Source organism: Oncorhynchus keta, chromosome 34 (genome assembly GCF_023373465.1).
Source record: "Oncorhynchus keta strain PuntledgeMale-10-30-2019 chromosome 34, Oket_V2, whole genome shotgun sequence".
In the NCBI taxonomy this organism is placed as follows: Eukaryota; Metazoa; Chordata; class Actinopteri; order Salmoniformes; family Salmonidae; genus Oncorhynchus; species Oncorhynchus keta.
The window spans coordinates 36499453-36525066 of record NC_068454.1 but is presented as its reverse complement, the minus strand read 5'-3'; the positions used below and the strand labels follow the sequence as shown (position 1 = coordinate 36525066).

Below are 25614 nucleotides of genomic sequence, written 5' to 3'. Positions count from 1 at the left end.
TTTAACACAGTGCACTATAAACCAATTAGACAGACAGCCAATCAGAACTCACCGAGACGTCGAAGACCTCTTCTGTGTCGTCCAACATGCGTATCTTAATGGGGACGTGGCGTCCAGGGGGCATTGTTGGAGGACGGTGGCCAGGGTCCAGGGTGCTGATGCCCAGGGTCTCCTGGGCTCCAAGACGCTGGGCTGCTGATGCTCTGTGCTCGGGCTCCACCATGGTGCTCTGTTGTGCTACCGTACAGCCTGCAGGGGAGGCAGAAGAACCGTCATATATACACACACACACACACACACACACACACACACACACACACACACACACACGCAACAAAGTAGGTTCCATCCCTGTCCCTCACTGGGCTCGAACCCGGGACATTTTGTACAACACACACACTCACATGTACGTACGTACGTACACACGCACACACACACACACACACACACACACACACCAGCCAAATGCTGCAGTCTCCATAATAGCAAAAATGTCATAAATGTTAGATGCACATTTTCTCCTCTCCTTCGCTCCTGACTACATGTGCTGCCACAGAAATAGAGAGAATAGAAAGGGTGTCCCCATTCAAGTCAACGATGGCATAAACGAGTGGATGGGCAGCCATTACTAGTGTACCCCATAAGAGCAGAGCAGGAGGTAAAAGCAGGAAGTAAAAGAAGGACGTGTAGTTTACCCATCAATATGGGTTGTAACTAGATGGAGTACAGCCACAACCGGAAGGGACTTTTCGTAGGAGGTTGGGAGAGCATTTTAGCTAACCCTAATCCTTAAGGTTAGCTAATTCCCCCAACCTGCGACGAAAGAGTCACGTCCGGTCATGGCTGTATTCCACCTAGTCAGAACCATCAATATGTGCTGCGATTTGTTCATTTAACTGAACTGACATTACAAAAAAATACATGCCATTACATGGGCCACATCAGTTTAGATCATTTGAATGAACATTCTACTTTACCATGGAAATGATTGCATCACAATACTAGGCAGCCATTGCAAGGGTACTCATGGGTTTACAGGGTCAAATCGTTAGGGTTAAAGGTTCCATGACCTTTCTATGTGTGCTACTGCTGCATTTTGGGAGGGTGTTGCCTATGCAACCAAAAACGATTTTGATAGTTTCTTGTTTCAGCAAGGAGCAACAAAGTTTCATCATGTTGTTAAGAGTCCATGTTACCGCAGAAAAGGACTTAAGTGCACAAACGCCCGGCCGTCCCATCTTCTGTTGGTAATTATTTGCATTATTTCACGACGGTCTTCACCCATAACCTTGGGTTACATGGTTCTAGCACACACACACAAACACGCACCTTGGGTTATATGGTTCTAGCACACACACACAAACATGCACCTTGGGTTATATGGTTATAGCACACACACACAAACACGCACCTTGGGTTATATGGTTATAGCACACACACACAAACACGCACCTTGGGTTACATGGTTATAGCACACACACACAAACACGCACCTTGGGTTATATGGTTCTAGCACACACACACAAACACGCACCTTGGGTTACATGGTTCTAGCACACACACACACACAAACACGCACCTTGGGTTATATGGTTATAGCACACACACACACAAACACGCACCTTGGGTTACATGGTTCTAGCACGCACACACAAACACGCACCTTGGGTTATATGGTTATAGCACACACACACACAAACACGCACCTTGGGTTACATGGTTCTAGCACACACACACAAACACGCACCTTGGGTTATATGGTTCTAGCACACACACACAAACACGCACCTTGGGTTACATGGTTATAGCACACGCACACACAAACACACACCTTGGGTTATATGGTTATAGCACACACACACAAACACGCACCTTGGGTTACATGGTTCTAGCACGCACACACAAACACGCACCTTGGGTTACATGGTTATAGCACACACACAAACACGCACCTTGGGTTACATGGTTCTCGCACGCACACACAAACACGCACGCATGGTTCTACACCTTGGGTTAATGGTTATAGCACACACACAAACACGCACCTTGGGTTACATGGTTATAGCACGCACACACAAACACGCACCTTGGGTTACATGGTTATAGCACGCACACACAAACACGCACCTTGGGTTACATGGTTATAGCACACACACACAAACACGCACCTTGGGTTACATGGTTATAGCACGCACACACAAACACGCACCTTGGGTTACATGGTTATAGCACGCACACACAAACACGCACCTTGGGTTACATGGTTATAGCACGCACACACAAACACGCACCTTGGGTTATATGGTTATAGCACGCACACACAAACACGCACCTTGGGTTACATGGTTATAGCACGCACACACAAACACGCACCTTGGGTTACATGTTATAGCACGCACACAAAAACACGCACCTTGGGTTACATGGTTCTATCACGCACACACAAACACGCACCTTGGGTTACATGGTTCTAGCACGCACACACAAACACGCACCTTGGGTTATATGGTTATAGCACACACACACACAAACACGCACCTTGGGTTACATGGTTCTAGCACACACACACAAACACGCACCTTGGGTTATATGGTTATAGCACACACACACACAAACACGCACCTTGGGTTACATGGTTCTAGCACGCACACACAAACACGCACCTTGGGTTACATGGTTATAGCACGCACACACAAACACGCACCTTGGGTTATATGGTTATAGCACGCACACACAAACACGCACCTTGGGTTACATGGTTATAGCACGCACACACAAACACGCACCTTGGGTTACATGTTATAGCACGCACACAAAAACACGCACCTTGGGTTACATGGTTCTATCACGCACACACAAACACGCACCTTGGGTTACATGGTTCTAGCACGCACACACAAACACGCACCTTGGGTTACATGGTTATAGCACGCACACACAAACACGCACCTTGGGTTACATGGTTATAGCACGCACACACAAACACGCACCTTGGGTTACATGGTTATAGCACACACACACAAACACGCACCTTGGGTTACATGGTTATAGCACACACACACACAAACACGCACCTTGGGTTACATGTTATAGCACGCACACAAAAACACGCACCTTGGGTTACATGGTTCTAGCACGAACACACAAACACGCACCTTGGGTTACATGTTATAGCACGCACACACAAACACGCACCTTGGGTTACATGTTATAGCACGCACACACAAACACGCACCTTGGGTTACATGGTTCTATCACGCACACACAAACACGCACCTTGGGTTACATGTTATAGCACGCACACACAAACACGCACCTTGGGTTACATGGTTATAGCACACACATACAAACATGCACCTTGGGTTACATGGTTATAGCACGCACACACAAACACGCACCTTGGGTTACACGGTTATAGCACACACATACAAACACGCACCTTGGGTTACATGGTTATAGCACGCACACACAAACACGCACCTTGGGTTACATGGTTATAGCACACACATACAAACACGCACCTTGGGTTACATGGTTATAGCACACACATACAAACACGCACCTTGGGTTACATGGTTATAGCACACACATACAAACATGCACCTTGGGTTACATGGTTATAGCACACACATACAAACACGCACCTTGGGTTACATGGTTATAGCACGCACACACAAACACGCACCTTGGGTTACATGGTTATAGCACACACATACAAACACGCACCTTGGGTTACATGGTTATAGCACGCACACACAAACACGCACCTTGGGTTACATGGTTATAGCACACACATACAAACACGCACCTTGCTCGCCATTACCTGTCGGAGGGGCAATAATACAGTTTGTCACGTCTGTCAACCGTTCAACTATTCATTGTACAACTTGAGCATTAGGGAGTGGGACCCCCCAGCCCCCTATCCCGGAGGGGGAAAAAGAGGAGAGGAGGTGGGTAGGTTACATAAAAGGAGATGAAGTCCCAGGGGAGAGAGTTCACAGCTTGTGTCAGACTCGCAACGTAATTGCAAATGAGGTATTTGCACTCTAAGCTAATGGGTGATAATTGTAGCCTTTGGGAGAAGCAATTAGTCTCTCTCTCTGTCAATGTGTTGCTTGATTTCAAAGTGCAAAGTCACTCGACAAAGCAATAACAGGGATAGTCCCTAAAATGAAAAAGTAGAAACAATTGACTCTTTGTAAATTATTTTCAAACTATTTGTTTGGACAAATGACCTGTGGCGTTCCAGTATATAGGCAGAGTGAACTACAAAACAGTAGAGATAGTAAGGAGCAGCCGAGCGAGAGAATGTCCCAAGTTCACAGACATCCAGCTGCTAATAAGGACATAACATCTGGGCTGTGTGGATCTCCTCATTATGTATGACAGCACGGTTTCCATGGAGATCGCCATGCATGGCATATTAAATCACATGCAACATGCAGATAGTGTAATTAGGCATAGGTGGACATGTGTGAATGAGCAGTGCCTAAATCAGTTCCTTTCAATGAATGACTAGCTCTAGGTGATGGAATGTGTTTTGACCAGTTGCAGGATCATTTGGTCTGGGTTGAGGCAACAGGAGCAGGTCAATCCACCCCCATCTCTCAAGCCAACCCCAGAGGCCCTGCTTAATTCTCTGTTTATCACACATTCCAGCATGCTGATGTCATGTTGAGAGCTCACCAAATGGGTTATTGGAGCGTGGTGGTGGGGGAAGCTCTCATTCAGACAGTACAGTGGTGGCTCGCTGACTCTTGAAGAAGTGCACACGCAATGTTCAAAGTTCGGATTCGAATTAAGCTGAGGATTGCATATCAAAGACATTTGAATTTGGCCGACCCATCAAGAGCGGGGAAAGTTGAGGCTAAAACTGTTGATCTGTTCAACGACCGTATCTGTTTATTTCTAGCAGCCTCTTAGTCCCCCATAGAGCTGATCAAATAAACAGTTTGTTTACAGTGTGGAGGCAGTGCACCATTACACACAATGAATATTTAACACATCATCATCATCATCATCATGGTTGGAGGTTGCTGAACACGCTGCCACACCACACAACTGACCTTGTTTAGAGCAAATGCTTTAATCAGCTGCACCTGTCCATAATATACACTGCCATGGCCTGGGTGAGGGTGGAGTGCTGTTAGAATGTTCCAGCAAAGGGGTCACACGCGTGGGAGGGAAGACACCATTCACTTGGGGAGATGAAAGCCGTTGCCACTGCTGTCACAAGGGGCATAGCGATACTCATGCAGTCCAAGCACGGCTGTGTTAACGTCTCCTTCATGGTTTCTCTTGAAGGGGAAGTTGTCTCCCTTATTGTTTTACAAGCTACCACACTATGTCAAATGTGCATTGGGATTTTAATATGGGACTGAAAACCCTTGGCTCAGAAGTAACCCATAAATACTGTAACTAAACACTCCAAACAACAGAGTGAGACCCAGGGCTATGAGAGAGCAGACAATGATTATTTCAACTGATGCTTACCCTTCCCTGCCCCCAAGCTCATGAATCAACGGCCAGTCTGCCATGTGTCGCCCTACAGTATGTGGCCCTCTGAATAAGAATGTAGTCTTTGACGAGTGTGACTTAGTCACAGCTCTGTTACTATCATGTTGTTACTGTGGAAGACAACCAGGCTGGGACATATTACTGGTATGCCAACCCAGCCCAGGATACTATTGCGTACAATGCCAGGGGAACATATTCATACCCCCAGTGTTCACAGGGTGATTTACCCAAGCTTGGAACTTGTTGGCTTGAAATTCCCCACAACCATGTAAGATAGTGCTGTGGCTGCTGGCAGGCAGTTTGGGCTTTAACAGAGGCTCCTCTGTCTGTATGCAGCAGAAGCACACAGAGTCCTTCAGAGCAGTCCAACACATGCAGGCACCATTTCTGCAACTGTACAGCTGGATTTGATTACAGCCAGCAGAATGGGCTTGAGGATGGGGTAGTTCAGCCAACTGTCTACCTGAGACGTGCCGAAAACCCACTCCTATTTCCACTGGACAGCAATTTGCTTCAGTTCCACAAACATGTATACCTGGGTGTGGCTCGCATATTTTAACCTATGCATTCAACTGTATGCAGAACTTCAATTTTACATGTATATACCATTATAAATTACGTGTTAAAGGGGGTTTGTATGATTGAATATGATTTCAAGAAATATACCCATATTTCTGAAATGATGTAGGAGCCCAGATCTGGGCAATTAACCAAAACCCCTCTACAGCTGTGGTTCCTACAAGAGGATCAATCAAATAACAGAACATCAGTTTGCCTTTTCTGTTTGACAATCCACAATCCAGATTATTAATGAGTGTACTTTATGGGGGAGGAGCGATTGCTTGACAGTTCAGTGAGTCATACGATGTAATCTTTCTGGAAAAATTATACAAAAAAACCTAGTCTTGACGCAGGCATATTTGGATTATCAAATTGAACCAATTTGGAAACGTACAGGAAATGTTTGCACACCCAAAACAAATGGACAAGTTTTAAAAAAAATATTTCATTGCTGCCTATTAAGAATGCAAGACGGTAACTGGATTAGTTATTGAAAAGTCCTCATGACATTTTGCGCACATAGATACGATAATGCAGTCTTGAGGAGTACAGTGATCCTTAAAACGTTATTGTTAGGCTACCACGCGTGGTGTGACACAAATACATAACCTCGACTCAACTGACCAGCCACTAACTACCCTCAAGGGTAACAAACTAACAATGGAAAACGTACTCTCACTGACGACGTTTCTATTTAAATTGCAAACGAGGCACGGCTATGTAACTGCCGTATATCCAACACCTTTATGCCAACAATATTGTATACCGGCTATGGTCTACGGTCATGAGATAATATCCCATTCAATGTTGGTGTTGTTACGTCTGATTTAGTGGATGACTATTGCCGTTTTTTTTAACCACCGCTCTTGGTTGTGAGAACGACTGGGCAAAAACACGGTTAGCTCTTCCACCAATGTACTACTTGATTTTAATAACAAATTGTTATATCGGCGAAAATTTGCCTATATGGTGAAGCATACTGTTATTCTTTAAAACGGGCTACACGGTTACAAAAATCCAAGACAACTGGGGATAGGCTACTTCTACGATTTCTCTAATCTGCTGAAACAAGTTGCACACTGCCGTTTTGCACATAGGGAAATGAATGGTATAAAATCTTACCCTGTTTTAAAAATGTGGATAATCCACGTGTATAATTCCCAATTTACAAAATATTTTACATCCACTTCCAGACGCAGTTCAGACTGCTTGCGTGGAGCCAAATGGAGTTCAGATGCTGGTTGTACCGCCGAGAAGCTTCTTCATGGTCGCCATGTCGGACGACTGTGTGCGGGGAGAGACAGGATTACATTGAAACCAGCGGCAGATCCTCTCTTGGCTTGTTACTCCAACAATAAATGAGGCACAGTGCCTCCAGCTATTGAGCAAGGAATTGCACCTACTTGCAAGGCAAATCCTTGCCAAAGACATGCTACAACCACATAGCTCCATCTAGCTGTAAAATATGGGGCATTACATTAGGCTACAGCCCTAACAAGTCATAACCCATAGCTCTAACCTTAACCCTAGCTCTTTTTCTTCTTCAACGATATCAGGGTGGGCAGTAAAAAAACGTTTAAAGTGCATGCTGCCACCTACTGTGCTGGAATGTACGATCAATCATGATCTATCCAATTCTGTACTACCATGAAAATACAATTCAAAACCAAATAAATCCATACTAACATCCACCACACCCTCCCCCCAACCCCATTAAACTATCATGCTATATCCACCTTTAGGATTGTTCAGCATGTCAACCAATATTTCAACAGTAACATCTGTTACCCCCAATATGTATTGTGCAGTCTCCCTCACGACGCCAGGACAGCGGAGTCAATCACCACCTTCCGGAGACACCTGAAACCCCACCTCTTTAAGGAATACCTAGGATAGGATAAAGTAATCCTTCTCCCCCCTTAAAATATTTAGATGCACTATTGTAAAGTGGCTGTTCCACTCGATGTCATAAGGTGAATGCACCAATTTGTAAGTCGCTCTGGATAAGAGCGTCTGCTAAATGACTTAAATGTAATGTAAATGTATAACCTTCAACCTGGCATCTCTGCTTTACACAACTCAAGTTTCATTGATAACCTTACCAATAAAAGCTATGAAGTCAACTTTATGGGGCGGCAGGTAGCCTAGTGGTGAGAGCGTTGGACTAGTAACCGAAAGGTTTCAAGATTGAATCCCCGAGCTGACAAGGTAAAAAATCTGTTGTTCTGCCCCTGAACAAGGCAGTTAACCCACTGTTCCTAGGCCGTCATTGAAAATAAGAATTTGTTCTTAACTGACTTGCCTAGTTAAATAAAGGTAAACTAAAGTTAATTATCAAAGTGTCCTTTGACACCGCACATTCATGAGTGCAGCTCCAATCCAAAGTCAAAATGTAGAATCGACTTTCTATTTAGCAACGAAGCCTCCTTCACTCACGCCGCCAAACTTACCCTCGTAAAATGGACTATCCTACCGGTCCTCCACTTTGGCGATGTCATCTACAAAATAGCTTCCAACACTCTACTCAGCAAACTGGATGCAGTCTATCACAGTGCCATCCGTTTTGTTACCAAATCACCTTATACCACCCACCACTGCGACCTGTATGCTCTAGTCGGCTGGCCCTCGCTACATATTTGTCGCCAGACCCACTGGCTCCAGGTCATCTATAAGTCTATGCTAGGTAAAGCTCCGCCTTATCTCAGCTCACTGGTCACGATAACAACACCCACTCGTAGCACACGTTCCAGCAGGTATATCTCACTTATCATCCCCAAAGCCAACACCTCATTTGGCCGCCTTTCCTTCCAGTTCTCTGCTGCCAGTGACTGGAACGAATTGCAAAAATCGCTGAAGTTGGAGACTTTTATTTCCCTCACCAACTTTAAACATCAACTATCTGAGCAGCTAACCGATCGCTGCAGCTGTACATAGTCTATCTGTAAATAGCCCACCCAATTTACCTACCTCATCCCCATACTGTTTTTATTTTATTTACTTTTCTGCTCTTTTGCACACCAGTATCTGTACTTGCACATGACCATCTAATCATTTATCACTCCAGTGTTAATCTGCCAAATTGTAATTATTCGCTCCTATGGCCTATTTATAACCTACGTCCTCATGCCTTTTGCACAAACTGTATATAGACTTCCTTTTTTTCTACTTTGTCATTGACTTGTTTATTGTGTTATTGGCTTGTTTATTGTTTACTCCATGTGTAACTCTGTGTTGTTGTCTGTGTCACACTGCTTTGCTTTATCTTGGCCAGGTCGCAGTTGCAAATGAGAACTTGTTCCCAACTAGCCTACCTGGTTAAATAAAGGTGAAATAAATCAAATACAAATTTTAAAAAGTGCAAGATCTCTGACCAGCCCTCGAAACCATGCCAGGACCATCAGAAGCACCAGCCCTGACAGTAGGTCCACTTACTACAGGTACATCCATGTAAGCTCCATCAGTCTGCACTGTTCTACTAGTCTGTTTTGCAGCTTCTGCATATGATACATCATGACTAATTCCATATCTCTGAGCCTCTCTAGCTTCTCTCTGCACCGGGCATCCACCAAATGCTGCACTATGTCCTCCCCCACAATTACAACACTTAACCTTCACATTACTTCCACATTCACTGTAAACATGTTCCCCTCCACACATCCTTTCTTTCCTTTACACTGAACAGCTACATGTCCCATTCTTCGATATTTAAAACCCCCGAAAATGGGGATGGGACAAATTCTCTGACATTGAAACTAAGGAATCCTCTCTGTACTTTTACAGGCAAAACCTTCTCAAACCTCAGCAACACTGATAAGCTTTCACTCATTTGACCCTCTTTCCTACTGATCCTCCTTTTGGCCTCAATCACTCTGCCTCCTTTCACATTTTCTTTAATATCATCCATGGACATAGATATTGGGAGTAACACTAGCTCTAGTTATTATTCACTTATTTATGAACTTCAGTCTATTTCAGAGTTGAGTAGAATACAGAAGTGTTTACTGTCAGGTGGATTTCCAATAGGCCTAGCTGTGGGATTTATTGAATAAAAGCGCTGAGCACAGGACTGCTTGCCTGGCTACCCAGACTCCTTGCTCCGGCCAAACACAGCAATGATTGAGACAGGTGGGTCCACCCCAAAGTGCCACGTGTCATGATGACACTCACCTCTAGATCAATGAGAGAAGATTTGAAATAGAAATGATGACAGCGTACACATTGATGGATTACTTCATGGAGCAAAAAAATATACACCTATTTTAATAACCAAGCTTTTTCTAAATTCAAAACGAACCACCTGCAACTGGACATAGACATTTTAGAAGACACGCCTTTGGCCGAATCGAGAATGAAGATAGTATCGCCAAGTTAAGGTCGGTCGTAAATAATCTGTGCTAGGCCAAACAGTACCTATCCTGTAACGGGAGAATCACATTAGCCCATTACAAATCTGTAGCTAGGCTCATCACATCCACCTACCTGGTATGAAAATGTAAAAAATTAGTGCATAATCATTAAATACATAGGCCTAGTAATCTAAATGATAATGGCTTCGCATGAAGTCACACATATTAGAACGATGTAGGCTACCTTATGAAAATGTTAATAATAAGTAGTATTCAAGCACATTTATTCATATGTAGGCCTTTTATATTATATATGCATACTGTATATATTATATATATACACACAGTGTCTTGCGAAAGTATTCAGCCCCCTTGAACTTTGCGTCCTTTTGCCACATTTCAGGCTTCAAACATAAAGATATAAAAGTGTATATTTTTGTGAAGAATCAACAACAAGTGGGACACAATCATGAAGTGGAACAACATTTATTGGATATTTCAAACTTTATAACAAATCAAAAACTGAAATTATTGGGCGTGCAAAATTATTCAGCCCCTTTACTTTCAGTGCAGCAAACTCTCTCCAGAAGTTCAGTGAGGATCTCTGAATGATCCAAAGTTGACCTAAATGACTAATGATGATAAATTACAATCCACCTGTGTGTAATCAAGTCTCCGTATAAATGCACCTGCACTGTGATAGTCTCAGAGGTCCGTTAAAAGCGCAGAGAGCATCACGAAGAACAAGGAACACACCAGGCAGGTCCGAGATACTGTTGTGAAGAAGTTTAAAGCCGGATTTGGATACAAAAAGATTTCCCAAGCTTTAAACATCCCAAGGAACACTGTGCAAGCGATAATATTGAAATGGAAGTAGTATCAGACCACTGCAAATCTACCAAGACCTGGCCGTCCCTCTAAACTTTCAGCTCATACAAGGAGAAGACTGATCAGAGATGCAGCCAAGAGGTCCATGATCACTCTGGATGAACTGCAGAGATCTACAGCTGAGGTGGGACACTCTGTCCATAGGACAACAATCAGTCGTATATTGCACAAATCTGGCCTTTATGGAAGAGTGGCAAGAAGAAAGCCATTTCTTAAAGATATCCATAAAAAGTGTTGTTTAAAGTTTGCCACAAGCCACCTGGGAGACACACCAAACATGTGGAAGAAGGTGCTCTGGTCAGATGAAACCAAAATTGAACTTTTTGGCAACAATGCAAAACGTTATGTTTGGCGTAAAAGCAACACAGCTCATCACCCTGAACACCTCACCCCCACTGTCAAACATGGTGGTGGCAGCATCATTGTTTGGGCCTGCTTTTCTTCAGCAGGGACAGGGAAGATGGTTAGATTTGATGGGAAGATGGATGGAGCCAAATACAGGACCATTCTGGAAGAAAACCTGATGGAGTCTGGGACGGAGATTTGTCTTCCAACAAGACAATGATCCAAAACATAAAGCAAAATCTACAATGGAATTGTTCAAAAATAAACATATCCAGGTGTTAGAATGGCCAAGTCAAAGTCCAGACCTGAATCCAATCGAGAATCTGTGGAAAGAACTGAAAACTGCTGTTCACAAATGCTCTCCATCCAACCTCACTGAGCTCGAGCTGTTTTGCAAGGAGGAATGGGAAAAAATGTTAGTCTCTCGATGTGCAAAACTGATAGAGACATACCCCAAGCGACTTACAGCTGTAATCGCAGCAAAAGGTGGCGCTACAAAGTATTAACTTAAGGGGGCTGAATCATTTTGCACGCCCAATTCTCAGTTTTTGATTTGTTAAAAAAGTTAAATATCCAATAAATGTCGTTCCACTTCATGATTGTGTCCCACTAGTTGTTGATTCTTCACAAAAAAATACAGTTTTATATCTTTATGTTTGAAGCCTGAAATGTGGCAAAAGGTCGCAAAGTTCAAGGGGGCCGAATACTTTCGCAAGGCACTGTGTATATATATATATATATATATATATATATATATATATATATATATATATATATATGTCAATAGCCTACACTGATGTTAAACAATGGTAACTTAGTCTAGCAACACTTGCTGGCATGGTTTCTTCACTGTTTTCAGTTGTCATGTTCTTCATGTACGCCCACAAAAACTGTTTAGCTGGTAAGGCTGTCCACTACCTAACTACATGTACTTACATAGTGGTGATTAAACTGTAAGTACCATATGAATTACCATGTAAATACAGAGCTATTAGCATTGTGCTGTTACTGTAAAGTGGGACCAAATCCTAATCTCCCTGCACAAACATCCATTGATAGTAAAACGTAATGTCTCATCATGGATGCACTTGATCAGGGTGAGAAATAAGAATATTCAGGGATGGCGATGGACTGAACACAGAACTATGTTTCCTTACTAGGCCCAAAGTTGCACCTGTCACGTTAAACCTATCCAAAGAGGATGATATCCAACAGCGTTCCTTGGAGTAAATCTAAATGGTCTGAACTGGCGTTCTCTCCTAGTCCCTTCCCCTATCTGACGAGCCAGAATCGGTGAGATCAATATTCGGCTTAGGGGTATTTTGCACTCACCAATCAAGTACTTTGACATTAATATATGGTGGAGGAAGGAGATGAGGAGAGGAAGACAACTGAGACTATTGAGATGTACCCCAGCTTTGGAGTGCATTTCATGGAGGATCCACTGGAGGGAGCATTGCTCACTGGACCAGGGGCTACGCAACTGTTCTGCAGGAAGGAAAACTAGAATGAAGAGAAAGACAACTGTGATATGAAGAAGAACAGTACATTTTCACTATTATACCATGCCATCAAAATAGGCGAACCCCATTACCTCAACAATTAACTTATGCAGATAGACACAACTTCAATATCCCCTTTCCTCTGGTCTCAGCACCATCACTGTCCCACCTCTTCACACTTTTTTCATCAAGTATCAGATCTGTTGGCAAAGCAATGTCTTACTTTTATTGTCAGTAAATGTTTTTAACGGGCATGTCCTAGTCAATCACAGTTGGCCCTTTTTCACTCGTTGCTCCATTTTGTGAGTAAACCCACATGCTGTTGTTGTGGCCAGGCCAGTGAATTAGTTCAGCCGTCACCATAGCAAAGAAGGGAGTTGTAATTCAGATCATCAAGTTGTGTCTGTCAACAGCTGTTTTCATCATTAGAGAGCTTGCTGCCAAGGGTGAGGAGGCTACTGAATGCGCCACTGTATCTGCATATGAATGGATTATTACAGAAATGCAACAACATCTTCCACTGGCCACTGCTATCTTTGGTTTTATATGACAGTAATGATGCACGATTATGCATTGCCTTGGTATAGCACTAGGTCTCAAAGGGCTTTACATTGTGGAGGATAATAGAGACATCAAAAACGGCTTACTGTAGGTGCATTGTGCATGTTATCTCACAGAGATATGTGTAAAAGGTAATCATCTAATTATAGAGACTTATTTTTAGATCTGTTAGCGGCATAGGGTTCATCGATGAAAGAACTGTCTCCTTCCTCTATGCAAGACATACAGTGCAGTACTCCAGTTTCCCTGCATTCCTGGTTTCTTATTCAGGAGATCTCCGCTCTGCTTTCTGGAGAGTGGCCTGAGGCTTTGACTGGGAACGGTTCCTCCGTGCCGCCTACTCCTGCATGTAGCTGGGGCTGGGGACAGGGATAAAATATATGGACGCCTTGCAGTCTCTGGGGTGGAAGGCTGGAGCTGAGCTTGTTTAATGCCTTTTGCAGTTCGGCGTTCGCCCACCTTCTCCCTGAATCCATTGGCAGGAAGAGAAGTCTCATACTCCTTGTGTTCTGTGGGATTGAGATGTGGAAATCACACTCTGTGCCTTGGCAGTGTCAGAACAGAACCTCTCTGGAGACATTTTCTTGGAACTAAGGCAAAGATGAACATTTCAGAGAGAGACCATAAAGAGAGTGAGAGCTATAGCGAGAGAAATAAAGTGCAGGAGAGAAAGTGAGAGTCTGTTCTGCTGTGGACCAGGCATGTAATAATTTTATGACTCAAGCAGTTTGAGACAGGATCTTAGCTCATATAGTCATCTCCTCCGGTCTCCTGCTAACCCTGGCGTGTGACAGGCAGGCAGTCCAGTGAGAAGCTGTGCAGTCCAGTCCACTGCAAGATTGTAATGAGTTTCCCCTCTCCATTACGCCAGTCGTTCACTAAACCTACAGGGCATATCAGAGGCCCTCAGTGGCCCTCAGTGTTCAGATCTTCACAAGAGTGTTGGAACCGTCGAAGAGTGACTCAGATGGAGCAATCTTACACAGACTTGAATGTGTTATAATGAAAATATAAAGACATAGCACAACACTGTGTATGTCCTCTATAGTTACCTATTGTGTAAACATCTCACTCATTTGGCTTCTATTCTTCAGAACACAGAGATTACAATAAATCAGCCCGGTGGCGATGCATTCTGATAGGTTTGCCTTGTGATTAATTGATATTTAATGGAAACATATGGTCCCAGGTTTTGCATTTCAATGAGGTGGTGACAATCATTAATTTGTGCACCAGACAGCCAACAGCAGAACTAGAACACGAAGCGATGCTCACAACAACAAGGGACTAACAAAGAGCTGGACACAGATTCCTGGTAAATACATCAGGTGAGGCAGTCTCCTAATAAGGGGGTAGCTGATAAGAAAAATGCCTTTCCTTGTAACATGTGTAGGCCATTCTACTGCACCTGCTGAAGTGAATGGGGTTTGCTAGTGGCTTCCTTATTAAAGGTGCGCTGATGTATCTGCAGACCCACAGGACGCTGCATTGTTTGTTCAGCTGCTACTGCGAGGAGAGAGGCTGCCTCACAATGGATGGGAGACCAAACAGGAAATCACACACTGCAGGGATCCGCTATTATAAATGTCCCAATTATGTCTAGAAATTGGATTTGCTGGTTATGTATGAGGCAAAAGCAATATGCAAGTGCTTCCAGTGCATCAATAAAGTACATGTATTGTAGAAACTTTCTTCTGCCTATTAGTTTGTATTGTTGACTATGAAATAAAACCGAAATATTCATAACCCACTGAGTGACTGCGTTAGTGACTTAATCTTTCATCAAATTGTATGTATAGTAATAGTGTAGTATATTTGTTAACTTACATTGTTATGCAGTTGTTTCATATGCATATTCCCCACATACAAACACACTACAGTTTACTATAGAATGCTATAGTACTTATCATAGAATTCTGCAGTAAATTATAGTAAACTGTAGTACAGTATACTGTAGAATCCTAAACTCCACACTGTAGTATCCCTCGATCATGTAGAGCTTATGATATACGTTTGAAGTATATTGTAGAATACTATACTACATACTATCCCTTGATCATGAGTAGTAGGGGAGAAACAGGATGAAATTAACACTTTTTGTTTTTTCCTTAATTACTCACAGACCAGAGGAGCAAGAGAGACCATCTTTAATGAAAAACAACTTATACCTCTACCATTAGCAACTGTAATTTCATTTTCAGGGTAAATGAGTTGAAATGAAATAGAACGAGAACAGAACTACTGTAACGTTACCTTTGTACCTGACGGTGGGGCGGGAGTAACACCGCCTTGGGGCGGGAGTAACACCGCCTTGGGGCGGGAGTAACACCGCCTTGGGGCGGGAGTAACACCGCCTTGGGGCGGGAGTAACACAGCCTTGGGGCGGGAGTAACACCGCCTTGGGGCGGGAGTAACACCGCCTTGGGGCGGGAGTAACACCGCCTTGGGGCGGGAGTAACACAGCCTTGGGGCGGGAGTAACACCGCCTTGGGGCGGGAGTAACACCGCCTTGGGGCGGGAGTAACACCGCCTTGGGGCGGGAGTAACACCGCCTTGGGGCGGGAGTAACACAGCCTTGGGGCGGGAGTAACACCGCCTTGGGGCGGGAGTAACACCGCCTTGGGGCGGGAGTAACACAGCCTTGGGGCGGGAGTAACACCGCCTTGGGGCGGGAGTAACACCGCCTTGGGGCGGGAGTAACACCGCCTTGGGGCGGGAGTAACACAGCCTTGGGGCGGGAGTAACACAGCCTTGGGGCGGGAGTAACACCGCCTTGGGGCGGAAGTAACAACTTGCAAGAAGTGCACAATATCTGTCTTATCTCCATGTGACCGGTTTGTAATGCTTGTTATTTTCAATAAACGTACTGTCAGACATAATTTCACGTTTGTGTCGATTAGTGCTATAGGTTCGTAATTTCTGAAAATAAACCATGTGCCAACATGGCAATATTGCGCAACCACAATATGTTTCCTTACAATATTAAAATCAGGCTATGGATCACATAATAGCTATATAAACCATACTTTTCTCATCTCACATTAAAGGGAATGTAGTAGGAGATATTTTCTTCACAATTTCCAATGACTATTCACACTTAGCCCTACCAATAATCAGGTAACATTTTTAATTCTCTTCTCAAACGTCAAACTCATCCCGTTTATTACATTTCCATGGCTTGACACAAGGTAATAGACCCCCCAAATCATAAAATATATACATTTTTAATCACTAACCTGTGGATAAAAGCTTATGAGAAGGCATTAAGGCATAAATCCAATGTCATATGTCATTTGCAAACATTCCGTCACTTGTTGATATTTTGCTAACTTTATAAAAGCAATAGGAGACAATAGCCTGTGTTCAAACTTTTTCAACTCTTTCATTTTATTCCAGGTCATCAGTTAACATGGTGTTACTTTCATCCCACCCGTCTCTCTTGTAACTTCTCCCAGTTTTTATACTTGCATCGCTCAAAACCACTTTTTGTCGATAACTCATCAAATATGGTCAGGCTGGGCTGTTTTTTTTGCAGGGAGCTCGTCCTCCACATTATGCACATTCTGACGTCACCATGTCATTCTAGCTTCTGAGAAAATGTTACTTTCGTCACGTGTTACTTTCGTCCCGTTGTTTTTACATTTTCACCTAAAATGACAAACCCAAATCCAACTGTCTGTAGCTCAGGACCTGAAGCAAAGATATGCATATTCCTGATACCATTTGAAAGGAAACACTTAAGTCTGTGGAAATGTGATATTAATGTATGAGAATATAACACATTAGATCTGGTAAAAGATAATACAAAGAAAAAAACATCCGTTTTGAAAAAAAAAAAATGTCATCATTCTTGAAATGCAAGAGAAAGGACATAATATAATATTGAAGTTTATGTGAAATGTAGATTTTGCAGTGTGTGTGCACAGTTTTAGATTGATCCAGTGAAGCATTGCAATACTGGACAATATTTTGTATCAGGTCTGCCAAAATGTGCCAAATTGGTCAATTGATACATTTTCAAGTACATAACTATAAAGAACATACAAAAATGATATGCTAATACAACATTTTAATTGGCCCACTCCCAGGAATGTCATACATGATGGATCATTAGCTTATACACTAACTTTCACACATCTAGATGGACAGGCGGGGTGGGTGTGGAGCCAGAGACAGCAGGGGTTCAAACTGTAGAACCCAGTTCGTACATTTGAATATAAAAATGGATTTTATCAAACAAAACTACAATACATTTTTATCTCTGGGACCCTCAGGATGTCAGATCAGAGCTTACTGAACGTAAGTACATTATTTACCTTCAGAGGTGAATGTATCAAACCAGTTGCCATGATAAATGTTTTTGTTGTTATGCACTCTCCTCAAACAATAGGATGGTATTTTTTCACTGTCATAGCTAAATCATTATTTGATTTGGGGGGTCTATTACCTTGTGTTAAGCCATGGAAATGTAATAAACGGGATGAGTTTGACATTTGAGAAGAGAATAAAAATGTTACCTGATTGGTAGGGCTAAGCGTGAATAGTCATTGGAAATTGTGAAAAAAATATCTCCTACTACATTCCCCTTAATGTGAGATGAGAAAAGTGGCGGGTCGGGCGCAGTGAACGCTGACACGGTCGCCAGGTGTACACTGTTTCCTCTGATAAATTTGTGCGGCTGGCTTCCGGGGTAAGAGGGCATTGTGTCAAGAAGCAGTGCCACTTGGCTGGGTTGTATTCGGAGGACGCACGGCTCTCAACCTTTGCCTCTCCCGAGTCCATACGGGAGTTGCAGCGATGGGACAAGACTGTAACTACCAATTGGTTACCATGAAATTGTGGAGAAAAAGGGTTAAAATAACTGTAGCATACTAAATGATTGATTGTAGTGTTTTTGCGTGACTGTAATATACTGTAGTGTTTACTGCAGGTTTTTGCAGACATGACTGTAGTGTACTATAGTATTCACTGTTGTGTTCTTGCAGACATGACTGTACTATACTATAGTATTCACTGTAGTGGTTTTGCAGATATGACTGTGGTGTACTATAGTATTCACTGTTGTGTTTTTGCAGACATGACTGTACTATACTATAGTATTCACTGTAGTGGTTTTGCAGATATGACTGTGGTGTACTATAGTATTCACCGTTGTGTTCTGCAGACATGACTGTAGTGTACTATAGTATTCACTGTTGTGTTTTTGCGGACATGAATGTAGTACACTGTAGTATTTACTGTGTTCTGCTTGAGGTTTTCCCCTCATTAAACAGTAACTGATATAGTCTGGTAGTTGTGTCATTTTAGCTAACCCTAGTCGGCAGGTCTTACTGCAATATACTACAGTCATGTCTGTAAAAACACTACAGTGAATACCTCAGTCATGTCTGCAAAAACACAACAGTGAATACTACAGTATTCAGTGTAGTGTTTTTGCAGATTTCAGTCCACAAAAACAACACAGTGAATACTACAGTAAAGTCTGCAAAAACACTACAGTGAATACTATAGTATATAAATATATTAATACTATAGTATTTAGACCATATTATATACTATAGTATTTTTTCATGTGGGTCCATTGCTGTTGCGATCTCTCCAGCCACAGTAACACCTCCTGTCACAATGTTCCTCCAGACTGCCCCCCACTGTTACAGTTTAACTGTACGTCTGGGCACACACCTCCAGACAGAATAGCTGGATGTTACCTCCAGCCTAATTGTGCATGTTGCTAGGCTGTCAATTTCACTGCTGAATATTCCTCCCATTCAATTTGAATTCCAATTGCAATATCCTGGTTGCTTGTATTCTATCACCAGCGTTGCCCTTGATAAAATCAGGAAACAATCATGCCAAGCAGTGGAAGATTTATTATGGTATTTAACTATCAAACAATAGCAGATATATTCTTTTGACTCTATCTGTTGCAAGTGTCGCTTAATTTTTGATGGGGCAATAATCTCACCTAATCTCCAAATATTGCATCACTTTTTGGAGAATACAATCAACCAATGATAGAGCTGAGGCGGTTCGACTCGTTGGTTGACCTGAACTGTCTCAGACAAGAAGCCAATTACAAGTAGCCAATTAGTACTGTTCCATGCATTATCTGCTACACTATTCACAGCATGGATCATGCATTTATGTTTTTCTTTCTGATTTCTTAAACACAATAACTTAGATAGATCAGTAGAGTTCTGTGTATTCATTTAATCAGGTAAACAACAGATCCCCCTTGCTATTCCACCCACATCTGGCATCTGTGAAAAACAAGTGATGCATTCCTGGAATGCACTTAAGGAGAGGAGAAGGAAAGATGGGAGGAGAGTTGTTACAGCTGATCAAGCAGAGAGGGGGGGAAAGTATTTGTGGAAAGAGGCCATTCAAAGCGGGCAGGAATGGAGAGTGGAGAAACCTTCTATCTCCAGAAGCGAGCCTTGCAGCCCCCCTGTGGAGCTCTCTAAACCAACACAGGACCAGGATGGCAGCGTGAGCACCATGTCACATGCTCCATTAAGAAAGCTCAAACACGGGAGAGGCCCTGCCAAAAGCCTGCTGCTCCTCCCAGTGCCGTTGAGTCGATATCATCAGAGAGACGGATCCACATTCATATACTATTATTTTACTCTGTTGCAGTGACAAAGGGTTGGGGAGTTATCTTCGGGGTGCGTGGGAAAAGGAATGTTTGACTCAGCAGAACAAAACTTTAAAAGTATCAAATCAATATTATGTAATATGTACTGTAAGCTATTAACTTGCACTTCACATGGCTCGTCAACTTTTTGGGATATTCAGAACTTGATTTTACTCAGACCTGTTACTCAAATCTGTCTACTTAAACCAGTTAGTAAACTGGAGGGACAAACTTCCCCCTAGTTAGTCATTGAACTTTTCTCCAGGGTACTACTGCATTAAAACGTACATATGTTCTATCTATTCTTATCTACGCCACAAGGGCACCATACCTGTCCTTCTACTCTGACATTCTGAATTCATATTTCCTGTCATGTCGCTGATGTAATTCAGCTTGAGGAGGGGTTCTTGGGACCAGAGTGTACCAAATGTCATGCATTTTCCCCATAGCACTTGTAAATGTGAAGAAAGATTGGTCTTTGCTCTTTCCACACCATGAACCACATATACAGTAGTTACTACCCGGCACCTTCCTCATATCTTTCTGAAACTTGAAGAGAATTGGCCCTCTTTTAAAGGGGCAGTCAGGCAGCCTCTTTTCAGACGGAAATTGCCCATAGAATGTTGCCTTGGTGTGGAAGTTGTCTTGTACCCTAGAATGACAATTCTATTCTATTCCAATGTTTGGTTTGAATGGGCTGTTGCTCAGGGCACTATAGGCTTGGCTCTTTACTAGCTCTTTGTTTTATACATGAATTATACATCATATTCAATGTTCCCCCAAGCATGATGCATTTACAGTAACTCAGTGGAGGAAACATAGGAAGTCAGTGAATAACTAGTCTGAGATCATTACCCACTGGGCACACACTGGCTGAATCAACGTTGCTTCCACGGCATTTCAATTCAATTACGTTGAACCAACGTGGAATAGACGTTGAATTGACATCTGTGCCCAGTGGGTAGACACTAGCAATCTCCCCAAATCAATCTCTATGGATCTACAAATAGGCTTACCACACTCTTAGCAAATGCTCTGAAGAGATGCCGTTATGGCTGTGTTCAAGCTTGAATGCTAGATGCCAGCCTTGAAAATGGTAAAACATGGATTTGTAAATAAGAAATGACCAACTACATGTTTTAAATGAGGAATTTCTCCCTGCCGTTTCCCAAGATCATCCCCCCACACACTCCCTCTATCCACTACCACAGCTGCAAATTAGACTGTGAAATTGACAACTCATGTGTTGCCATCTGGTTGCCATGACACTTAGTCATTAGGGCCTCATGACAGTCCTACCCGGGTCTGTGCTTTTTATCTCTCCCTCGTCGTCGTCTTCCACATCGTTCCTTTTCTGAAAGGTGTGAAACATCAAGGGGGGGTCAGTGTGGGGGAGTAGGCACTAGGCATGAGGTGGGGGTGCTCTGACTGCATTGGAGCTGGATTCCACCTGAGGTACTGTACTGTATGAGGAGGAGGAGTAAACATGTTCACACATTCAAGCTGTGAACGCCATCACATTGTCTGTCCAAGCATGTGTTTGGCTCTACACTTTACAGTGATTGCCTAGTCCAGCGAAAACCGTCCTTAGCTGTTTAGTCTATGTTCGATTCCTGGGTAACCGTATGATGCTATTTCCTGATCTGATGTTTGTCTCTCTACATCTAACCCCATTACCATCCATGATCCTGAGCCTGTTCAGCTACTGAGAGTTTTATTCTCCACAGAATAAATGCTATTCTTTATCTAGGGGTTGTGTGAGAGAGTTCAGGACCACTAATCAAATCAAACGTTATTAGTCACATGCACCAAATACAACCTTACAGTGAAATGCTTACTTACGAGCCCCTAACCAACAACGCAGTTTAAAAAAATACAGATAAGAATAAATAAAATAAAAGTAACAAAGTAATTTAAGAGCAGCAGTAAAATAACAATAGCGAGAGACTGTACCGGTACAGAGTCAATGTGCAGGGGCACCGGTTAGATGAGGTAATATGTACATGTAGGTAGATTTATCAAAGTGACTATGCATAGATGATAACAACAGAGAGTAGCAGTGGTGAAAAAGAGGGGGGGCAATGCAAATAGTCTGGGTAGCCATTTGATTAGATGTTCAGGAGTCTTATGGCTTGGGGGTAGAAGCTGTTTAGAAGCCTCTTGAACCTGTACATGGCACCCCGGAACCGCTTGCCATGCGGTAGCAGAGAGAACAGTCCATGACTAGGGTGGCTGGAGTCTTTGACAATTTTTAGGGCCTTCATCTGACACCGCCTGGTATAGAGGTCCTGGATGGCAAGAAGCTTGGCCCCAGTAATGTACTGGGCCATTCGCACAACCCTCTGTAATGCCTTGCAGTCAGAGGCCGAGCAGGTGCCATACCAGGCAGTGATGCAACCAATGCTCTCGATGGTGCAGCTGTAGAGCCTTTTGAGAAACTGAGGACCCATGCCAAATCTTTTCATTCTCCTGAGGGGGAATAGGTTTTGTCGTGCCCTCTTCATGACTGTCTTGATGTGCTTGGACCATGTTAGTTTGTTGGTGATGTGGACGCCAAGGAACTTGAAGCTCTCAACCTGCTCAACTACAGCCCCGTTGATGAGAATGCGGGTGTGCTCTGCCCTCCTTTTCCTGTAGTCCACAAGAATCTAATGCTCCAATAATCAATCAATGTAAGGCTTAAGCCTCTTATGTGTGGTCCATCCCTTGCAATCTCCATCCCCAGAGAAGCTCGAGACAGTATTCTCTGATATCCTGATCCATTGCTCCGTGAACATCTTGACTTCCCAGTTCCCAATGTGGGGAACATGTGTTTAAAGGGGAGGAGAGAGAGAGCCTTCTCCATAGACCTCACTAAAGTTCCCCCAGTCACTGAGGTAAAAGCAGGGAGGAGAATGGCGTGACTCATGCAGCGCTCCTCTTCATCTTGACAATTGACATAAGGACAGGATATCAGGTGGAAGAAACATGTCACAGAGTGCCACAGCTGCAGCGAGAGCCAAGAACGCCTCTGGTCTGAAGCTGAACAGGTAACCATGAGTCAGCTCCCATTTAATTCATACACCTACACAGCTTAGGGCCGCTCTTTTCAAGCGTTTTTAAAGGGCTGCTGCTCAACTTGATCAGATAGATCAATATTTCCCACAAAATAAATGTGCTACATCTGTGTTCAGTTCTGAAAGCTAATAAAGTAATTTGGGAAAAAATCCCCACAAAAAATCAGTTTAGTGCCAAAATGACATGTGCCACCAGGCCTATTAGTGTGGTTTGTAGCTATAAGCTAATATGACCCCATTCCTGAAACCCAGGACTCTCAAGAACCCATATATGCCGTCTGTTTCCCTGTATAATGCTCACTACTCCTGCAGGACTCCAAGTGGACTGTCATGTGCCTTTTACTGAAAAGGGAGTGTGAGAAATACATTTTTAAAATTAATTCAAAGCATACTTCCTACAGACTGAAATTGGCAATTAGTCTACCTGATTGGCATATCTTTGTGTAATTTGTATCTGTTATTGAGATAAAGCCAATGAGGCCCGATTCAAAAGTTTCCTTCAAACAATTTGTACACATTTGTTTCCTAAAATAGAGAATCAAGTAGCTTGATGGTCCCTCTTATATATGTGTGTTAGGGCAGTAAAGAAAACACCAATTTTAAAATGACCCAATTACTTTTAACAACACTGAACGGCATTATATGGTGTGTCCAAGTTGCTTTTAGTACAGTTCTTCTGAAGTATAATCACATCATAATCACAGCTTTTAATGGGCCTATATTAATTCTAGCTACTTTTAAAGCACATGTTGTGCCCTAGAAACTAATATGCAACCCTGGAAAGACATGTTTTATTATAAAAGTTACAATGTTGATACAAATACCTGTCATTGAAATCATTTGTGTAATATTCGATTTCTACATTGTGTAAAAAGCACTGTTTCCATTACCATTGAGATGCTTTCCATTGAAAATTGTACACTGTCATCGACGTTCTGAGTGAAGACATGCGAATCTAATCCATTCATTCATTGCTATGATCATTGAGCTCCTGAAGAATCTATGCCGTTTCCGTTTTTTCTGTGCCCCCAAATGTTTAGATAACCTGGTAACTTTACCAGTGTGTTCGCTAGCCAATGACGTAACAACGTGACTGAACACGGTATTAACGGCCCGCGAGTAGTTTTAAAACAGCTCAAGACATGGTTTATGAATCTAAAATGCGGGCCGCCAATGGCGACACATTCAGGGATCCAGTTGCTGCGCCAAAGGAGGACAAAAAATGTAGCGCCGGTAACATGGGTCACAACCTTTGTACAGTTTGGCCTAAAGTCAAGCGGCTTTTCTCTGTAGTAATGGTGCAACCTCCACAGTTACAAATCTGCGTGCATTTCTTTCTCTAGGGCACTCAGAAACAGCAGTACAGCAAGCGAAGCCTAATCGTTACGGCCAAGATGGTCGCACTTTAGAGCCATGTCTGTATAGGCTATATTATAACTGTCTTACTGGGACATTTAAGGACTGTTAGAGGAGTGAGTGTCTCCAGGACCCCCAACAGTGACCTCATCTGGAAGTAGCCCTGCATCCTGCTTCATTTGTGTCAGTTTGACATGCCTTGCCCCAGCAACACAGCATGGCCACAGACAGTGAAGGCTCAGTAAAGTCTCTCTTCAAGGGACTTAATAGACAGCAGAGCAGCAAACTGGAGGTGTGTGGTGGCTGTTGACAGATGTCTCAGGCGGGGGTTGATGCTACCAGAAACATCTCTGGATCTATTAGCAGGTTATTCCCCAGAAATGGATCTCCCGCATGTGTCTGACTGCACCAGTGATTCGAGTCAATCTCAATCCCTAAAATTAGCCACGAGACAAACCAAGGGCGAAGCTAAACCGATACATTGGGGAGCCCGCCCTTTATCATTTCCTTCAAGTGTTTAATCTTTCAATCCAATTTTCAGTGCCTCAGCCTCTCTGAGATGAGGGACTACTTCTACATGAAAGCAACCCCAAAATTGAGGACCTATATCATGAAATGAAAAAAGTATAACTTGAAATCCTTGAGGGAACATGATCAACAATTCAAAAATGTCAGTGGACAATGCAACCTCGTCAAATTTATCGGATCTAAATTAAAACTCAACTTTAGACAAAAAAGGACCTCCACACACTATTCCATCGCATATTGTCTATCTGTAAAAGCATTGTATATCTGTAATCATAATTCCATTCTCTTCAAACAACACCCCACAGAATTATGTGTTAGCT

General features: G+C 43.0%; 1 protein-coding gene across 6 annotated transcripts in view; it reads right to left on the bottom strand.

Annotated features, from left to right (window-relative positions):
• farp1 (FERM, RhoGEF (ARHGEF) and pleckstrin domain protein 1 (chondrocyte-derived)) overlaps positions 1-25614 on the bottom strand; it is a 109841-nt gene that overhangs the window by 76913 nt on the left and 7314 nt on the right. For 3 of the 6 annotated variants that reach the window (XM_052493765.1, XM_052493767.1, XM_052493768.1), the window contains exons 1-2: positions 7201-7397; positions 53-249 (exon numbers count right to left, since the gene is read on the bottom strand). In XM_052493765.1, the coding sequence (XP_052349725.1) occupies positions 53-223 (171 nt within the window). In that variant the 5' untranslated portion in view covers positions 224-249; positions 7201-7397. Of the gene's footprint in view, positions 1-52; positions 250-7200; positions 7400-25614 lie in introns of those variants that run through there. The other 3 variants (XM_052493766.1, XM_052493763.1, XM_052493764.1) reach the window with 3 other exon arrangements.